The following is a 20,356-nucleotide window of genomic DNA, read 5'->3' on the forward strand; positions in this document are numbered from 1 at the left end:
CATCCATTTAACAACTTTGGGTATGTCTAATGATGTGCAGCCCAAGTGGAGAAAGGACTGGGTGAGGAAACAAAAGCAAAACCAAAACAAATTCTTTCCCCTGCCCATGTGAGATCATTCTTTTAATAGCGTTGGCATTTGTAAGCTTCACAGCTTTAGCCTTGCAGATTTTTCTCCATGCAAAACAAAGGCAGACCCCCCTACCTGCATTTTCTTATTGCCCGACACTTGATATCACCAACTTTTGGTATTCAGGACACAGTTTTTCTGCCATCTTCGCAAGTGGCTACAATGTTTTGCCCAATTCTACATGGATGATTAAAGTTCGGAAAAAAAATAGCTTATAGAAACATCTCTACCCAGACAGTTCATAACCTTTGAGGCAATGACTGCATGCAATAACAATAACTCAGGGCAATACCCAAGCAACCTAAAATTCACTAACATTCCTGTATTCACTTCCTACCTTATTCAGACAAGTTACTTAAACCATGTTAAATGTTAAGGTCTAATAAAACAGCCATAGCCATTTTTAATAAATACCTGGACTTGGCCTGAAGTCCAGAGAACAAAAATTCTGCAGAAGCCATGGAAGAAGTGAAGCCATGGAAGAAGCACACATCTTGATTCAGCCTTGGAAATATTCTGGAATTTGTAGGTGCAACCACAGCATAATGGTATAAGGTTCAAAAAGGCAAAGCGCCGGATCCTGCATTTGGGGCACAACAACCCCCTGCAATGCTACAGGCTCGAGGAAGAGTGGCTGGAAAGCTGTCCTGTGGAAAGGGACCTAGTGGTGCTGATTAACAGAGGTGAACATGAGCAGCTTGTGCCCAGGCAACCAAGGCAGCCAACAGCATCCTGGCCTGTATCAGCAATAGTGTGGCAGCAGGGCCAGGGCAGTGATCATCCCCTGTACTTGGCACTGGTGAGGTTGCACCTCGAATCCCATGTTCAGTTCTGGGTCCCTCACTACAAGAGAGACATTGAGATGCTGGAGCAGGTCCAGAGAAGGGCAATGGAGCTGGTGAAGGGTCTGGAGCAAAAGTGTGATGAGGAACAGCTGAGGGACCTGGGGGTGTTTAGTCTGGAGAAGAGAAAGCTCAGGGGGACCTTATCACTCTCTACAACTACCTGAAAGGAGGTTGTAGTGAGGTGGGGTCGGTCTCTTCTCCTAAGTAGCAAGTGATAGGACAAGAGGTAATGGCCTCAAGTTGTGCCAGGGGAGGTTTAGACTGGATATTAGGAAACATTTCTCCACCAAAAAGGTGATCAGGCATTGGAACAGGCTGCCCAGGGCAGTGGTGGAATCACTGTCTCTGGAAGTGTTCAAAAACTGTGTAGATGAGGCCCTCAGTGACATGGTTTAGTGGTGGATTGGCAGTGCTGGGGTAATGGTTGGGCTTAATGATCTTCAAGGTCTTTTCCAACCTAGTTGATTCTGTAATTCTATAAACTGGCTTTACACTAATGAACAGATTACTGCAGCCCCTATTTATTTCTGGACCTAGAAACAAGCACGTACATCTCCTCCTTGAGTTCTGCTCAAGTTTCAAATTTATCTACTTGTAAACTTCAAACAGCACAGAATCTGGATGCTCACACCGTATCTATTTAATATCAATTTAAACTCTTAACTTCATACACTCAAATGATTTGAAAGACGTCTCTTTACCCAACAGCTCCAACTGTGAATTGAAACCCTTAATGCCAAGTTTTACATTTAGACATGCTGTCCAGGACTTGTCTTGCAGGTACCAACCACATTTCAAAATGTCCAGCTTGGGACATCTGATGCAATTTTCAGAAAGTGTCATGTTGCTTCTAAGGAACCCATATTATTATTAAATTTATTCTATTCAGACAAATAGTAAATTTTGGAAAACAATTGAGAATTATAAAGGAGCACTCCAATATTTGTTTTGACCTGCAGGGAAAAAAGTCAATACCATTTAGAAATTAGAGTTAAGAGTCTCCAACAATTGCACTGAGATAATTGTTTGCTACTCAACTGCAGTTTGTAACTTGGAAAAGAAAGAAGAAATGCACCACTGCAGTACTTTTTTTAAACACCTTTGGAATTACTATTGATTTTGGGGTTCTTCTCAAAAAAGTGAAGGATGTCAACAAGATGGAAGAGATACAGGGGGCAGGTGGTGAGAGGAGACATGAATACTATGAATAATTTAGATGGTCTAAATAGTGCAGGAAGGTTAATTCCCCCTCCCCCCAGTTAAATCCACAAGGGAATTCAGCCTATGAGCAATTTCAATGAATTGGATAGTCATCAAAAGGTAAAAGGTGTTCTGCTATCATACTGCAACTTAAAACACACTGAACAGCACAAAGGGAACATAAGATGACATGTAGCAGCCTTGCTGCCTTGACATAAATGCAACATTATTTAAGTAGTGTTGAGCAGTTAAGTATCTAAAGTAATAAAAGTAAGGTGAAGTCAGAAATAAGGCTGTCATCCACTTCACTACTTTACTCTAGTAGCGCAGATCTATTACTCAGGAGTATTAAGAACTTTAGAAGGCTGGATTAGTAGGCATCAGATGAACATTTCATAAGAACAATTTATGCATTAGTATTTGAGTAAAACACCCCACCTGTCTGTAGACCAGTAATTTATCACTTCAAGTTATGCATGCTACAGGATCCGATTTCCTAACAACCCTATGACTGTACACTAAAGAGTCAGAGTACCACTTTGTTCATCTGCATACTGCTCCAGAGATATTTTTCATCTACTAGAAGGGCCTCAATCTTGAGTTCAAGGAGAGGCACAACAAGCAGCACTGCTGTAGAAGGAAAGAGGACTTATGTTTCAATGACTTCAGTCTGAAGCTGATCCTCAGGTAAAAATCTTGTAACTCTTTTTTCCCACCAATGAATAGAAAGAGACATTCTATACAGTACAAGCAGGGAGACCTCTGGTAAACCAGAGAAACACTGGACCCACCACTTGGGAAGGACTCTCAGTAGTCAAGAACAGATTGAAAGTAGTTAACTACTTTTTTTACACTTGGAACTTGCAACTCTAAGAGCAAGCTATTTGGTTTCTGCCTCTAGGTATCTTGACTCTCAGTTTTCACTTTATACAACAGAGACCTTCACAATTACTTGATCTTCCCCCTCCCTTTTATTTTTCCCAAGTAAAACAATATGCAACAATGCCTTTGCTAAAGCAAAAGGGTTGAAAAAGTCTTCTATAATTTGACACTTCAGTTACACTTAATGCTTTCCTAATCACATACTGTTAGTAATCTATCAGAAATTCTCATTCAATACAGCTTCCCAAATTAATCATCAGCTTGTAATAATTAATTTCACATCTTTTACGATAAAAAAAGCTAAAACTTACTGGTTTTATAAGGAACTAAGGTAACACTTTTGTTCAAAGATTTACCATGATATTCTGATGTCCACCTGAATTCTGTGGGTAACTAATTTCTGAGGTGACTAATTTGGCAGTTTGCCCTCGAGTCATTCCAAGCTGATTTTAGTAGGAAAAAACAGTGAATTCACAGCTTGGAAACACAACAGAATGTTGGCAAAAAAATTAAGTTCAAATCATTCAAGTCGTGTTAACTATTTCCATAACTAAACATAGAAAGCTGAATATTTCAGCCAAACAGTTAAACAACACTGTCCTCACCATGTCACATATAAATACTAAGTTACCATCAGAAATATTATAAGCATGTTAAAAGTGCATGCCACGCACTAGTTCTTTAAAGAATCAAAATTACATTTACATTAACCTCACGAGAAACAGTTATTTTGCTTCGTATATACAGCTGAAAGAGTAGGAATTCGTGTTAGTCTTGTTCCTGACCTGGGTTTATGGGCTTCTTGTACTTAATAGTACAAAAGGAAGATATTCTGCACCCAGTCAACCAAAAAGCAATGTGAAATTTCGTAAGAATCAGGATACAATAATTTCTCAGCTGTATTAGTTATTATTTTTAAAGCACAAGTAAGTACCTGTCATATATCAGCCCATGAACACCATATTCTCTCAACTTCTTCCTGTTATCTGGGTCATTTGCATCATCACCCCATGAGAAGATAACCAGGCCCTTAGATTTCGCCCTTTTAATAAATGATGGATTCCTCAGCAGATCTTCGGAGTGCACATTAATTCCCTGAAATACACAAGACTTCAATTAAATCCATGTTTATGAAACACTCTCACATCAGGTTTTTAATTTTTTGACACCTGCAGCTCTTTACAATTTCATGCATAATAATAAAAATAATTTAATACAATTAAAGAGCTTATCAATAGCACTATTTTTTTAAACACTATTAGACATTTGAAATGAAGGACATTATTTTGGTAGTCACCAAATGTTACTGTATTTCTTTTTATGAGGTTAGTTGTAATTTTAAGCATTGTCAAAACCAGTAAGTTTACAAGTAGTAATAATTTTGGGTCCTTTTACTGCAGAGTAATACCAGAACTTGTCAGCTTACCAGCAAGTTTTCAAACTGTGCAAAGGTAATGGCAATAGGAGTTGTACGAGATCTAAGATCCATAAGTTCTGGATAGAGTTTAGATTCTCCTTGAGTGAGAAATAACACAGGATACTTATTTTGCTTGTGCCGAACCCTGTTAAAGAAGTTTGTAAGTAGCAAATATGTTAAAAAGCAAGGAAATTCAACCTTGAGGAGAATTATGCTCTTTATCATGTGTTCTTCTAGTTCTTAGCCAGTGTAACAAGATGGTACTACAGTTTAGTATCAAACTATGTGACAAACTGCTCCAGCTGTTCCTTTTGTCACTACTGGAGATTAACATAGTTTAGGGGAAGCTAGACTTCAAGTTGAACTCAGATCTACATCCTCAAAACATTTATATAAAATCCTTAAAGACTGATAAATTCTGTAATTTTCTTCTTAAATGCACGTTAAAGTAAAACGAAGATCCATTATAAGAATTTCTAAACATAGTTAATATACAACACCTAACCTTCCTAATGTATTTTTCAAGTTGGATACCAGGACAGGGGTATGAAATGACAACAGATGGAAGCAAAATTTGGGGATTAGCGTGTTATACTCTTACACACTTGCTTCTTAACCCTTTTATTAGTACCTTGATTTGGTTTTGTCCTGCCCATTTACCCTTCAATGGTATTTCATCAGCACAATCTCTCATAAAATGTGATCTCCGTAAAGCCTTTCATTAACAGTGCTAAATCACTTCTGGTTACAAAGTACTACAGCGTATTTTTATTTATGTGCCCCAACTGTTTGTACCCTAGTTCAACTCATGCTTTTCCTGTGCCCCAATACCTTCAATATAACATTCCACAACAGAAAAACTGTTTAAAACCAAGGAAAAAAAAAAAACCCCAAAAAAAAACCACCACCAAAAAACAAACAAACAAACCAACCAACCCCACAAAACCCAACAAACCCCAAACCGAACACAGGTAATCCAAAGTTCCTTCATTTTCTGTCCTTTGTAAAAGGTAGATACAGTGAAAAAAAAATTTGTAACAAGATGATTTTGTTTGTAAGCTAGGCTTGTGTGCACCTCGAGTATGACTGAAAAAGACTGTGATACCAGAAGAAATCTTGACCTTTTTTGTTGCGTCAAGAAAGACTGAAGCATTCAGAAAGGCATCTACTTTGACTTTGTTCTCCTATTTTATTTTTGGCACAGCTCAGATGGCAAAGTGGTCTCGTTTCAATTCCCAACTATTTTGGCACCTAAACATTAGGTCTAATGAGATTACATGTTATTTGTTTCCCACTGGGAGTCTTACATCCAAAGTAAATTTTACCATTAAGAAAAAAAAAAAAAAACCAAAAACATTACTTATTTCTTCTTAACTTACATTGTACAAATATCTGCATGAAAAGAAGAAAACACAATTCTTCTTCTTCCAGCATTCATCAAAACAGTTTTTAGGATAATATCTAGAAAGAGGTTCATATCAAAGTAAGTTGACAAGTTGCCATCCCACTGTCCATCCTAGAAAAAGAAAGGAGAAATTTCAGCCATTTAGATTAATGCTCACTAAAATTATTTTAACCAGCAATGGTATCTCATTCAACCTGAGCAAAATGAGAATTCAGTTTGCCAGTTTGAATACAGAAGTTACTCCTTCAGTCTACTGAGTGCTAGTTACTCAGTAACTAGCTCTATAGGACTGTCAGTCTGTGAGCTGAATTCAGACAGCAATAACTTCCACTGAAAAATTCACTGTCATCCCATCCAAGAAAAGAGTTTCTAGGAACTCTTTTCTCATTTTGAAACCACAAAGGAATTCCATGAAAGATCACTAAAAACTATCACAGATATTTTGTATTGCTGTTTCTGAATATAAAAATGCAACAGTAAATTTGTAGAAACAAACTAGATCCCCTTTGTCCTTGAGAACAGCAGGTACCAGTCATTTTGCTGTCTCTGAGAGCATGAGCATGTCTCCGTGCATAAAGACTTCCACTGGCCACTCTTAGCTTCCTTCCCCCACTCCAGGCTTCCAGTCCTAGCTTTGACAACTGTTTCTAGTCTGAGCGCTAAGCAATCCAGCTGAGTCCACAGTAGTGCTGACTAGAAGGGAACAGTTGCTTGTATTACTGCACCATGTTGTAGCTGCTCCTGCACCAGGCCAGGAGAGTTTGAATTTCTTGTCACTTTTCTCACATATATATCATGCCTGATCTGTTGTGATCCACTGACTTTAAAAAAGGGTCTTCAGCTAAAAGCAATCTGAGCTGCACTATGACCTCAATCTTATAAATACTTCCTACTTGTTTTAAGAGTAAGTTGTTCATTTGCTAAAATGGTGCTACTATACTCCCAGTTTTAAAGATAGTGGGTTATAATAAAAACAAGAGAGTCACATTAAAAACGCCAAAATTATGCCTTTGTAGTTCATTAATTGCCAGGTTAAATTACAAGCTTTAGCCATGAAAATGGCAAAGTATCAAAGTCAGTCCCATGTACATTTACTTACCCTTTGCTGGCAGATCCATTTTATTTCTATGTTGAACCCAACATCCTCAGAAACAGACTCCAGGACCTGAAAAAAATTCATTAATAAAGAGACCTCACAGCAAAGGAGGACAACTACTCTATGAGGGCAGTTACTGGGGTAATACATTAGATTTTAACACCAGTGGGGTCCATCAGTAGAATAAAAAACTTTTAACACAAGATACACCTTTTTCTACTTCAGTTTAAAGTTAGGAAATACATAAAAATAGATAAAATCTTAAGGACAAAAATCTGACAAGGTACAAAGATAAGTCAATTCACCTTAACAAGTGTGAGAAATTCCCCATTTGTACTCCTAAAGAAGAAATGTTTTTTACTTCACCAGGAAGGTTTTTTGAATGCAAAAAGTATCTTCAGTAACACATAGTCCTAAGTATGAAAACCATGAGCTTGCCATTATGATGATCAGAAAAAGAGTATGTGAAATTCTTGAACTATTTGTAAGGTGACTTCAAATCAAAAGGTGAAGGTAAAAGCTAATGAAATCAAGAAAAAGTTGGTAGATGATTCTTTAACCCTATGAAGATAACAGGTAGAGAAGAGAATAACATGCCCTTACTCACAGGAAGATAATTAAATTTAGGGAATCAAAACAGGTAGAGGAATTGAACCTCAGTAGTTTAGTCTGTTACACAAAGTTCTCAATTTTCTGTAGTTAATCTGATTAGACAGTAAAAAATATAGTGAGGCATATGACCTGTAACTGATGGATATATGCTCTGGCACAAGCCTATAAATAATTGGATATTAATAATCTCCATAATCCAAATAAAAAGCAGTATTATTGTACAAAACAAGTCCCTAAAAGGCATGTTAATGAGCAGTTCAGGCATCAGGAAGAACAGTAACAGGGAAAAAAATAGTAGTTCTAAGAAAAAAACCTGCTGTAAATGGTATGAAACTCTTGTTTGGTCAACAATTGTCAGATCTTTCTGTGAAAAATAAGCCAACACAAAGCCCAGAGTTGGCAAGCAGTCATAAGCAGGAACATGCTAGAAATTAATTCATGTTTCTCTTGTGTTTGGCTCTGCTAGATGAGGCCAGGTTCGGTTTTTGCTGTTGCTGGGTTTTTTGGTGGTGGTGGTGGTGGTCTTATTTTGTTTGGTTTAGGGTTTGGCGTTTTCGGGTTGTTTTTTTTTTTCCAAGATTAGAAATCACTTGTCCATGCATTAAAATGCAATACCCAGATGTAAAACTGAGCATATCCCGAGCAATGCAAAGTGGGTTCGTGAATTAAGAGGCTTGAAAGATATGCAAACTATTACTTTTAAGCACTGAAAAGGCTACAATGGCCAACAATAAAGCCGGTGTTCTCAGTTCCAGCATTGATAATTGGAGGCCTAAAACCAAAAGTGCGTATCTCTTGCTATGTGTGCAAAATTGAAAGAAAAAATGCTGTTTTCTTGTTTGAGAGTTGTCATCTCCATTGCTCTATATTCACTGCTTACTCTCTGCAGAGAAGGAAATGGCTGCATCTCAAAAGCAGAGTTTTCTTCTTCTTTAAAAGATGCTGGAAAAAAAATACAAAATATTGCATCAAAACAAACAGCAGTGTTGCTAATCCCAGCAAGAAAAGACTAGCTCAAAGTCATAAGGCCTTTAAGAGTAAAGAATGGAATCAGGCCTTTGATCACCTAAACCTGTTGATTACCTTTTGATTACTTAAGACTTTCTCCCTCTAACACCAACATACTCCAACAACAGCGTAGGCAATTCCTGTTTTGCCAGTAGGAAAATTTTTTGATTCCCCCTTAAAAGCCTTGCCAGAGTATCAGAAACAGCTTCTCCTATCCCTTCTGCTTCAGTCACTGGATCAGATCCAGTGGAAGCAGCCTTGCATGTTAAGGCTTACGTTTATTTTCTCTTTTCCCAGATGGGTAGGACATGTGAGACACTTTGCTAGTTTGCTGTCTCTATAAAGGGGGTGAATTAAGGCCAAAAATTTGCAGCACCAATAAGACACCCCACAGCAGTTACCAAAGTTCTTGCTAGCACTTCTGAGGAGCTGCCAAAAATGTACAGTTAGAGAAGCATAAGATGGAAACATTAGTGGCAACTGTGTTATGAACATTCATAAAAATATATTTATCTACGCACTCATCTTCTACCCTCCTGTCCCCTCTTCCCAAGGGAGTAATTTCCGTGCAGGTATTTACTTCCCAGTGAAGAACTCTATGCACAAAATGCAAGTAACTACGAAAGCATTTAGAAATATTCAGGAAGAAGCCAAATGTGACTAGAACAAGTGACTGCAACCACAGTATTTATGTATCATTATGTGATAATAAATAAATCTCAAGACTCCTGCAAACTAGCGTACGTACCATTGTGGTCCTTTACCTTCAGGGCAGTCACATGAGCCAGCTAAAGAACACAAGAAGAGTAAAATTAACAAATACTCTACCCACAAAGATCTTACTACATGTAACTAATTTTCTTTATAAATTGGTTTTAAGTTTAAAGGTCCATTATAAGGCACAGTTTAAATAATTTGTGAAAGAATAAAGGAAATCATAATACACATATTTCTTTCAAACTTTAGAACATGAAGATTCCAAGGAAAGCTCAAAAACTAACTGTAAATTTTCTTACTGAAATTTCAGAAAACATGTTCAAGAGTAAGAACACCCATAATATAGCATGATGTGAAAAGTCCAAATATTAAACCCTTCTCTGTTAGATGTCAGACTCTCATTTCAAACAAGCGCAGACAGAGCGCTGACAGTGGTTTTATAATGTAGTCACATACTGAGATAGAATCAGGCCAGGTGCAGGGACAACTCCCCTGCTCCATTCAAATTCTCTCTCCTCAAAAAGGAGGTGACCAAGTAATTTTAAGTAGAAAGAAAAATAGTTCTTGGACCAGCCAAGTGTTTCTTTAACTGAGGACAGATCTCTCAGCTGGGTCTGCAGTGGCCCAGTCTCATCCCCTGACACCCCCTTTATGTAGGCAGAGCACTGCTGTTCAGAAGATAGTGACACCCAATTAGATAAGACCAATTAACTAGATCTAGCCAGTCCAGTCAATCCATACCATTGAATCACAGAACCTTCTACACCTCCACATGCACCTCAAGAGAGTAATTCAGCATAATTGAAATGTTTCCCTGTTAACAAGTCTCCCTTGTTAACAGGGAAACGTTTGAGAATTACATTGACTTTGCAACAGGTATCTTTCTTCTTCAAGAAAGACTTGAAAGTACTGGCTTTCAACAAACCCCACCACCACCTTCAGCCTTTCTTATGTTTTAGAAAATATCAATGTTAGCATAATGATATGGATCCACACAAGTTATCAGACCATCTTTCTAGAAGTAATGAAATAAAGACGTAATTAAGGTGCAATAGTACTATTCTTGGAATTAGCAGCTACTCCTACTTGTACCATTTTTAAAACTTGTACTCTCCCAATCAATCTAGTTACTACTCGTGTAGCTTCATACACAATTTGAAATTCTACACATAGCATATCATACTATATATTTGGCTATTCTAGCATAGCATAGCCAAAGTAACAATACCTTCAATAACTGCAGCTGATCAAATGTGAGTTCTTTGACTGCAATCTCAAACAGTTCCAAAGGCTCTGTATCCAGTTTCTTTGAAGAGAAATAATACATAATTAAGCATCGCTGAAAACTACAGAAAAGCCTACATGCTTTTAATATGGTAACATTAAAGGCAACTAATTTTCTATTTATAAAGATACAAGTGATAATATGAGTAAAATGATCAGTTTTCAGGAGTCGGCTGGTACTCAGAAGCATAAAACGTGTCAATTCGGAAAAAAAACCAAGACTTGGTCTTTCATGCAAGTCAGATGCTTCAATGTTCTCTTGTGGCTTACAAAAAGAGCAGAAAAGAGTTTTTTGTTAAAAAAAGAAGGAAAAACTGCAACCTCATGAGGTGAGTAAGGAAAGGAACAGGACACCTGCTTTCCAGATCCATTTTCCTGCTCCTAGAATATCTGCTTTAACTCCTTGCCTTCTGTTTCATCAAGCAATCCAAAAACTGTTCTTCCGCCTCACTTACTGTCCCAATGAGACATGAAGTATATTGTTTACCTCACAGATAAAGGACAGAGCAAAATGCTGAAGTAAAAAAATTAAAGAAGGAGTTAGAAAAACTAATAGAAGCCAAGCCATTTGTGGCTAATCAAACTCCCTAAATAAAGGAGATCTTTGTTTCTTCCACTCTTCTGCCTTCCCTCTACTGGTTGCTACTGGGATACCAAGCAAGGCAGACTTTGGTTTGACCTAAAAAGCTTTTATGAGTGTATATAACTGCTTAAGAGAAGCATACATTTAGGTATAAGTGAGAAGTCATACTGAGAATCATATTAAATCTCCCTCAAAAAAGAAACAACCAGAAGTTCTTACTGTGACAGTCTAAAATTAGAGTCCCAGAGGTGCTACTGAATACAGCTGAGTTGTCTGCATTTTTCTTCCAAACCATAAATAAAAAACTAAGAAAGAGGCTTGAAGAGTCTCAAAACATGCATCTGACATGCTGTTGCTGCAACATCAAAACAAAAACCCCAACCTTCTTGCTGTACTTCATGCACACAGTAATCCTGCATGTTTATTCCCATTCCATCCCTTGATTCCCCAGAATTATTTCTACGAGAGCCTGGCATTTTAGTTTCCGGAATGGTAACATTTAAAGATAAAATACAGATATCATCTTTACCTTTTTCATGGCCATGCAACATGTGAGATCGTGGTATACAATCGGCACATGATCTTTAGAAAGATGTACATCAAACTCCACATATGCTGCTCCCTACAGAAAGTTGAAAAACACACAGAAGAAAACAAAAACCCATTAACTATTTATGCACAAGGATTACAGAACTGCAGAGCTGCCAAGTACTCAGAGGTCCTGGACATCAACCAGAAGTTGAATGTAACTAGCTGTTACCAGTTAAATCATATTCAACAATGGATTAGAAAAAGATCGTAGGGGAAAGTATTTTCATTACCATAATGCAGCTCTGATAAACCCTTATAAACCCTCCTAAACCCTCTAGTAACCTTAAAGTATTGTAAATAAAGTATTAATTTCAAACAAAGGCTAAGTTGATGTTTTTAAACATGGATGCCATCATGGTGCCCTTCCTCCCTCCTCCCCACCAAGAGAAGAGCAATGGCTACAGACTGACAAAGCTTTAGGGAGATACTCCGTATAGGGAGGAGCTTCTGGACTCACTAGTAACACAGCAATAGGGTGTTATAACATGTGTGAGAGAAGAAATAGCTGTATCCAGTGTTCTCCTGTCCTTTCCAACTGTGTGTTATTTTCTGTTAAAAAGGAACTAAGATCAAAGTACAATATTTTTGAAAAGAGGGCCAGAAATAAAGATATGAAGAAACACAAAGAAATTATTTTTTTTTACTTATTTTTACTGTCTATGAATTATTCCCTTGAAAGGCCTCCATGAATACCCAACAAGTTAAGCAGCAGGTGATCTCACAGCAGCATCTTTATGTGACTGTAACTACAGCTCTTCGCTGTGAAAACAGGAGTTAGACTAGGAACCTCTGATGTGCTTCTGACTGCTGCTGCTCTGCTGCAGTGTCTCACTGTCTAGATCAATCTTATCACAGATCACTTCTTAAGTGACTGAGATTACTAGAAGGAATAAAAGTGACCATCTCAACCACAGAATTTAAGCAACTGAAGCTAGTATCTCCCAAACTGAAAGTCTCATCTTAGTATTTCAAGTCTTCATTGTAGCAAGCACTGAAACAAAGGATTGTTTTATCCTAACAGCTCAGCTCCCAAATCTCATTTTTGGACACCAGTTTTAGGTACTCAGCAACCCCTGAGCAAGACCTTTGCTACCTGAGAGTATGACAACAGATCCAGCAGAGCCAAATTTTTACTAATTCATTCAAAATTATTCCAACCCTATGTCTCTGCAGGATTGAGATTAAAATTTTGCCTGTATTAAAACATCACCAGAAAAATATTACATAGAAGTTTAGATTTTTTTGGGGACCTTGAGAACGAGAGTCTAACCTAGCTATTACTTCCCTTCCTCACTCTCTCAAGAAATTTCCATGGTGATTTGATGTAATTTTATCAGTATCATTATCATTCATTGTATTGAATAATGGAAATCAAGCATCCAAGCTAAGCTAGTTTTAACTATCCAAATACTAGGTGTGTGAGTACGTACATGACTAGCAGCATTCCTCAGAGAGGCAATAGTGTTCTCTTGAACTTTAGCAAGCCTGAAACAACAGCAAAGGAAAAGATTTTATTAGAGGCAGCGTAGCACAAAAGTCCATTGAAACAACAGAAATATAAATCAGAAGTCTCTGTTTTAGAGAACACCCATATCTGATATTGAAGTGACTTAAATGATTATAGGTTGTAGCATTTTGTTTTAAACTGTCCACTTCCTCAATTGATGTCAGTGAAACTAAAGTGAACAAAATCCACCCCCAGATTAAAATGCAAATGAACTTACTTAGCTGTTGTTGTAGAATTGCCTGCTCCCCTGTGTCCAACATCTAGAGTTGTTCTTGGTTTCCAATACTTTGCATAGGAAGCCTCCATATCGCAAGTGTATCCTTGGATTGGCTTTATAATTATGTAGTCCACTACAAGAAAAATAAAAATGCTTCACATGTCAATAGATAACTTCACTTGGAGTCATCGATTATCTACATCTGTTTGCATCAACTGTACCTCTAACTTTTCCAATTGTCTTCCTTGGATTTCTGCTCATAATAGCAAGTGTAAGAATTCCAGCACTCTTTCCAAGTTCTGCAAGTGTGGATGACAGGAGGCAGGCAGAACCTACATGACCTGGAAGAACATCGCCTTGTACTACTTTCTCACTTAAATCTTCCTGAAACAAAACAAAGCAAAAAACCATCTATTGTTATATGTGGGTGAGAATTCTGAACAAACTCTTCTTCCCTTCTCCTCAGAAATATACATATACAGGCACTGATGTAACAGAAATTTCTTGTGTTACAGAAAACACTAATTTCAGGCTAAAAATTGTTTAAGACCATGTTCCAAATTGCTATCAGAAATATGAAATTGTTGATGGAAATCTACAAAACTCATATACAATTGTCTTTGAAAACTCTTAGAGTTGATAAGCTTTCCACATCAAAACTGCGTGCATGGCATAGTCCATCTTCTTAAAAGCCCAAGTCATATTTAGAAAAAAGATGAACTGGAACAATATATATGCTTACAACAACATTGTATTCATTTGTAGGGAAGGAGAAGGGCAACTAACATGCAGAACATGCACCTGACCATAGTCAAGCTCAGGAACTATGTAGCCACTTATAATTACGAGCCTAAGTGATCTTCAGGGTATTTTTAGACAAAAGAGAGAATATTTATCTTAAATCCTTTTTATGAGCTTAAAACTGTCTTCTGTGTAAACAGGATGAAGAGACAAGAGATGTTTTCTTTTTAAAAGGACTTTGAATATTAAGATGTTTCAGGGAAAAAAAAAAAATAGAGTGCAACATAACAGAAGTAGTAGTGAAAATCTGCAGCTATCCAGTTATAATTTGCACTAGTTAGTTCAGAGAAATCTCTTGTTTATAACTTAAAAATAATTGTGACGTAAGTAGTTCATATACAAATTGTTCAGGTTCAAGAAGGATAAGGAAAACTTGGTAAAGGATAAAAATCAAGCCAACTTAACTATACGCAGTACTACACACCAAGATTTGAGTCTAATTTGTACTGACTTCTCAACAAGGAGAAACTGCAAAACTTTCTGTACCCTGTTGAGCAGGCTCACAAAACCTTTCTGCAAAATGGGGTAGTAACCAATAGACTCATAACTTGTTTACACAAGTCCAAAAGATCAAGATATCAGGCAACAGCCCTATCCCAACAGTGAAATCTTCATGGTAATTGACTCTAATTACCAAGACTCCCAAAAGCAGACTTGAGTTGCTTCATGGTGGTAGAGACATACCTCAAAAAAATCAAAGATTAATTCCAAGTTATCAGGCTCCATGGTTTGTATTGTGTATTCTATCCATCGATCCGGCTGCAAAGCATAGCCACAGTCTGGCTGAGAGTGTCGACATTTGTATTCATTGTTACTTATTAAGGAGAACTCCACAGTGTTTGCCATTTTCTGAGGGACAGTAGGGGATGTTTTCTCTTGACCTTCTTCATCATCCTCATCTTCCTCTAAGCCTTCTAGAGTCAATTTTACTCTACTCAACCAGAAACACAAAACAAATGGTTAAGTCACAAGAGCATCTTTGGAAACTGAGAATAAGAAAGAAGCTTGAAAAGAAGTTCATGCAACACAAGAATTCTTCTCAACACCACCATCGACAGGACAGCACTGTATGCAGTGGGCCCTCACAAGACTCAGTTTGCAGCTGTTGTCTCTATCTTCTTTTAGTTGTAAGTGCTCGAGTCACTTCTGAAATTGGAACTTGGGTAAATGTGAAAATTGCACTAATGGTCTGAGAAGCAGCACTCCACCAAACACGATTTGGGCTCCCAAACAGACAGCCTTTCTCCACAGACTGACACCCGTAATGCCAAAAGGCTAATGAAAAGCATTGAAAATAGCAGCAATTGCCAAGATCAATATCTGAATGCTGGTGGCTGCTGCTAAGTGCACACACACAACTTTAAGTCTCTCTGAACACCAACAAGGCAGATAAATGTATTCTATTAGGCATAAATAAGATAGTCCATAGTAATCGGTTAAGCCCCTTGAGAAATCCTAAATGATCATTTAAAAGTAAACTGAATGCAATTTCTGAAAAATCCTGGACTGATTGGAATAAGCCTCTCTGTAAGACTCAGAATTCATTATTATACAGAGCAAACCTTCCACACAGAATGAATTATGCCAGTGATGGAAGCATATATGAGTAATCCAAATCCCTTTCTGAATCATCTAAGTAGCAGATGGAATAAAGAGTTATTTAGTAAGATGCTAATTCACTAGTAGATTATCTAGTTAGATTTAGTTTAACTAATCTAGTTAAATTTAGTTAGATTCCAATTCACTAGTAACATAGAAGTTGTATCTCAAAGAAACAGTTACAATCATAGAAATCCTGTATACCGAGTCCACATTCTTAATACCCTCTTACAAAATAAAAAGAAGTCACAACACAGATGGTCCATAAACTTGAAAAGTGACACAGCCATAGCAACTGACAGTCACAGAAACTACCTGGGCAGATCTAACTTTTTAAGAAGAATGTGGAAAAGAGATTGTCTAGTAATGCATCCAGATTATCAAGTCTGGATTTCAACCATCTAATTTAGACAATGTCACCCAAGGCTCTGTCCAACCTGGCCTTGAACACTGCCAGGGATGGAGCATTTACCACTTCTTTGGACAACCTGTTCCAGTGCCTCACCACCCTCACTGTAAAGAACTTCTTCCTTATATGTAACCTGAACTTCGCCTGTTTAATTTTAAACCCATTACCCCTCGTCCTATTGCTACAGCCCCTAATGAAGAGTCCCTCTCCGGCATCCTTATAGGCCCCCTTCAGATACTGGAAGGCTGCTATGAGGTCTTCACACAGCTTCTCTTCTCCAGGCTGAATAGCCCCAACTTTCTCAGCCTGTCTTCATACGGGAGGTGCTCCAGCCCCCTTATCATCCTCGTGGCCCTCCTCTGGACTTGCTCAAACAGCTCCATGTCCTTCTTATGTTGAGGACACCAGAACTGCACACAGTACTCCAAGTGAGGTCTCACGAGAGCAGAGTAGAGGGGCAGGATCACCTCCTTCGACCTGCTGGTCACACTGCTGGTGATGCAGCCCAGGATACGGTTGGCTTTCTGGGCTGTGAGCGCACAGTGAAGCCGGCTCATGTCAAGTTTCTCATCGACCAACACTCCCAAGTCCTTCTCCGCAGGGCTGCTCTGAATCTCTTCTCTGCCCAGTGCGTAGCTGTGCCTGGGACTGCCCCAACCCACATGTAGATCCTTGCACTTCACTATGTTGAACTTCATGAGGTTGGCATTGGCCACCTCTCAAGTGTGCCAAGGTCCCTCTGGATAGCATCCCTTCCCTCCAGCATATCAACTGAACCCTACAGCTTAATGTCACCAGCAAACTTGTTCAAGGTGCACTCAATCCCACTGTCCAGCACTGATCTAATGTTATTACATTTTGGTTGGGTGGTTTGGTGTTTTTTTTTTTTGGTTTTTTTTTTTTGTTTGTTTTTTTTTTTTTTTTTTTACAAAGTGCTTAAATACTTGGTAATTGGCCTGACAGTAGATCCCTATTAGCAACCAAAAATTAAAGTAATTAAATTACTTACATTAATTAAGTAAAAAAGCAGCACTAGTACTGACACCTAACATGAGCTAAATTGCAAACTGAGATAGATACGCAGACTCTTACCTGAACCTTGATGTTTTAAATTTCTTTTTAGATATCACTACAGGTGGTTTCTCAGAATAATGCAGGCGTAATCTTATTTCTGTTTGACATGTCAGCCACCCAGTATCCACAGTTTCAATACCATCTAGCAAAAATTAAACAAAAAGTATTAGACTTTAATAACTTATTTTAGGGAGATCTATACAGTTTAATATACAAAAATATAAATACAGTTCTGACACCATCTTCTAGACAATCCTCCATATCACCTGCCTTATTTGATAGTATTCCCAGAGCATATTTTGAGTGCATCCTTTCACCTGTCTTTTCTGAACTACCCAGAACAGACAACAGATACTGCAGTTGTTTGCTGGCTTTAAAGGAGGTTAAATAGGAACAATGACCCTTGCCAGCTTCACACGTAAACTATCTGCAGGAGAGCACTAAGTATTCCAGTGTTAATTTTATTTATGGTATCAAGGTCTAAACCTCCAAAGGTAGACATAACATTCCCTTATCCTGGGATCTCTCAATACATGGAGCAACACTGACAGAAACTCTGAAGAGTCATATGCAACTGGAGACTCCCCATTTCTACTGAGATACAGGTGTCAAATTAGCTCATGATAACCAATGCTAGTAACACAGTGTAAGTCTGCAGGATAGGATATAACAACAGATATGATGGGGAAACAAAGCATGGAGGAGAATCCTCAACCTCACCATTAGGACAAGGAAAGCCTGTAAGCAGGATGTCCAGAAAGCACAAGCTGCCAGACCAGGTGCTGGAGCTGACCCCGCAGTTTTGAAGAGTTCCTAGCAAAGCTTATCGTTCAATGAGGATATGAAGAAAAATGGAAAAGCTTTGAGAGAAGTATGAGACGTGACAGAGTTACCTCAGGCACCACAGGATTAAGTGTTAAGTAAGAGGTGGGTTAGAACTGCCAAAAATGAGACATATGCACACACAAGAACATGAGGTTTTAGCTTATGAGAGGTTTTGGCAGTTATGTGGCTAACTGAAGAGGCAGATTGTGTACATTTAGTGTAAGTGATAATATTTCTGTAGGCAAGAGTCTTATTTCTAAGGCTAGGTTTTAAAAGAAAGGTAAGTCCATTCTGTATTTCCAAATATGCATGCTCATGATCTAGTGTGCAAATTTCAACACCACCATACTGACAATATTTAAACTCTTCCTAGCAGCCTTTCATTAACATTAGAAGGGCTTAGAGCCCGAGTATGAATTCACAAATTCTAGATACAAAATAACCATATAAGCAGAGAAAACAATTACAGGCAATTCTTGTCAAAACTTTGTATTTCAAATATTTTTCAACTATAATCTTTTTAAAATTAAATACGTGGTTAAGAGTAAAGGTCAATATATCCCACTTACTACAGATTCCAAAGTGGCCGTCGTCAATAGTAATTTCATTTTCTAGAATTAAAAGGAGGGAAAAAGAATGAAAGAGATTAATTTGTATTCACATTATAAAGAATCACTTCCAAGTTATATTAATTCTACTTTTCCACTTCACTTAAAGTATATCTAATAAAAAGTAGGAAAACTGAAACAGATGAATAAGCATGTTTACTGCAACCATCTGTAAAGCTGTTTCCTAGTTTATGCTTTTTCTTAGTTTCTGCAAGAAAAAACAACCAACACAAAAGATGCCAAGACGCTTTACCTACAGTTATCTGAACTGAGAAAAGCAAGAAGGCTGCATCATTTCCTAGTTCGCTGCAGTATTTTGACAACATCTACATCCTACTAGAATCCAAGATGCTTTTCTTGTTAGTGTCAAAGACATTGAAGTTTCTTGCAAGCATACAAGCAAGCTGTCCTCCTGCCCTCCTGCACATTTATAGTTAAAGCTTCTAAATCAATTAAAATGCTTATTCTGTCCACGTGACAGAAACCAACCTAGGACGAAACATTTTAAACCACTCATTTCACGCTTGCTTTTAGCTTACCCTCGCCAGAGTTTTAGTAACTGAAATCTTCAGGCACTAAGTAAATTCACCAGCATTAACAGAACTGCACTAGTCTAAAACTATAAACTTCTCAAAACATAAATCTTAACAAAATCTTGTCTCTATAGCCCTTAATCCCATCTTTTTCTAAGAAGAATCATGGGCCTGACCTCAATTTTTAATAACCACAAGCAACAATTCAGGATAGTAATGACCAAGCACTAACATCCTGGTTTTGCTGCACTGCTTATGAAGCACTGCTTATGAAGCACTGAGTATTTCTTAGCGGAAAAAAAATTCCTAACTGTTTGGAATGAATTTAACTGAATTTAGAGATAAAGTCTAGATCCTAACAGAGGGTAGTCTGCCTCCCTAATCAGTTACTGACAGATACAGAAACAATCTCATTACAGGAACAGAAACACAACTAATTCAATTGAAAAAAAAAACAAAATAAAGGGGGAGAAGGGGGGAAATTATCATGGTACTATTCATGTTTAACAAGCAGTTTCCTCAACACCAGCTTCTCTCTAGAAGACATTTTTTCAATGCATCAGAAAGTACTTAACAGATATGAACTCCTAAGTATGGAGGGGAATAACATTTTTTATATCCTAGAAAAGACAGCGCATAAAACATGCCATCCCATAGCAGCACGAGAGATGTCAATTACAAGCTACATTCAAAGGTTATACCAGTCACTCTTAAAAACCATACTTTTCCTCTGCACAGAAAAGCATTAGGAACTTGCATGCAAGTCTGCATGCCACCTTTTCTTCCAGCAAAATAAACTGCTGGGTATTTAAACTCATTCATGTTTCTGTTTAAATTAATCCATTTACTTAAAAGAAGTCTAATTAAGAATTTTTGCCTTAAAATTTTACTAATGAAATAGTAGTTAAATAAAGACAGCAGTGACTTCACGCCCTCCCCCTCCCCACATGTTCTCTGAAAAAATAATATGGATCCTTAGTCTCAAAGAATTAAACTTACAGAAAATTATTACAA

The 20,356-nt window shown here is 37.7% G+C and overlaps 1 protein-coding gene across 5 annotated transcripts in view; it reads right to left on the minus strand.

The window, feature by feature from the left end:
- Positions 1–20,356, minus strand: part of GPCPD1 (glycerophosphocholine phosphodiesterase 1) — a 44,298-nt gene that overhangs the window by 4,744 nt on the left and 19,198 nt on the right. For all 5 annotated transcript variants that reach the window (XM_030490732.1, XM_030490734.1, XM_030490731.1 and 2 more), the window contains 14 exons: positions 18,771–18,812; positions 17,395–17,518; positions 14,979–15,225; positions 13,715–13,877; positions 13,494–13,626; positions 13,200–13,254; positions 11,708–11,800; positions 10,540–10,617; positions 9,343–9,382; positions 8,467–8,528; positions 6,978–7,043; positions 5,853–5,989; positions 4,483–4,618; positions 3,991–4,151 (listed from right to left, as the gene is read on the minus strand). In XM_030490732.1, coding sequence (XP_030346592.1) covers positions 3,991–4,151; positions 4,483–4,618; positions 5,853–5,989; positions 6,978–7,043; positions 8,467–8,528; positions 9,343–9,382; positions 10,540–10,617; positions 11,708–11,800; positions 13,200–13,254; positions 13,494–13,626; positions 13,715–13,877; positions 14,979–15,225; positions 17,395–17,518; positions 18,771–18,812 — 1,537 coding nt within the window. The remainder of the gene's footprint in view (positions 1–3,990; positions 4,152–4,482; positions 4,619–5,852; positions 5,990–6,977; positions 7,044–8,466; positions 8,529–9,342; positions 9,383–10,539; positions 10,618–11,707; positions 11,801–13,199; positions 13,255–13,493; positions 13,627–13,714; positions 13,878–14,978; positions 15,226–17,394; positions 17,519–18,770; positions 18,813–20,356) is intronic.

The sequence above is a fragment of the Strigops habroptila genome, chromosome 6 (assembly GCF_004027225.2).
Source record: "Strigops habroptila isolate Jane chromosome 6, bStrHab1.2.pri, whole genome shotgun sequence".
NCBI classification, from domain to species: Eukaryota; Metazoa; Chordata; class Aves; order Psittaciformes; family Psittacidae; genus Strigops; species Strigops habroptila.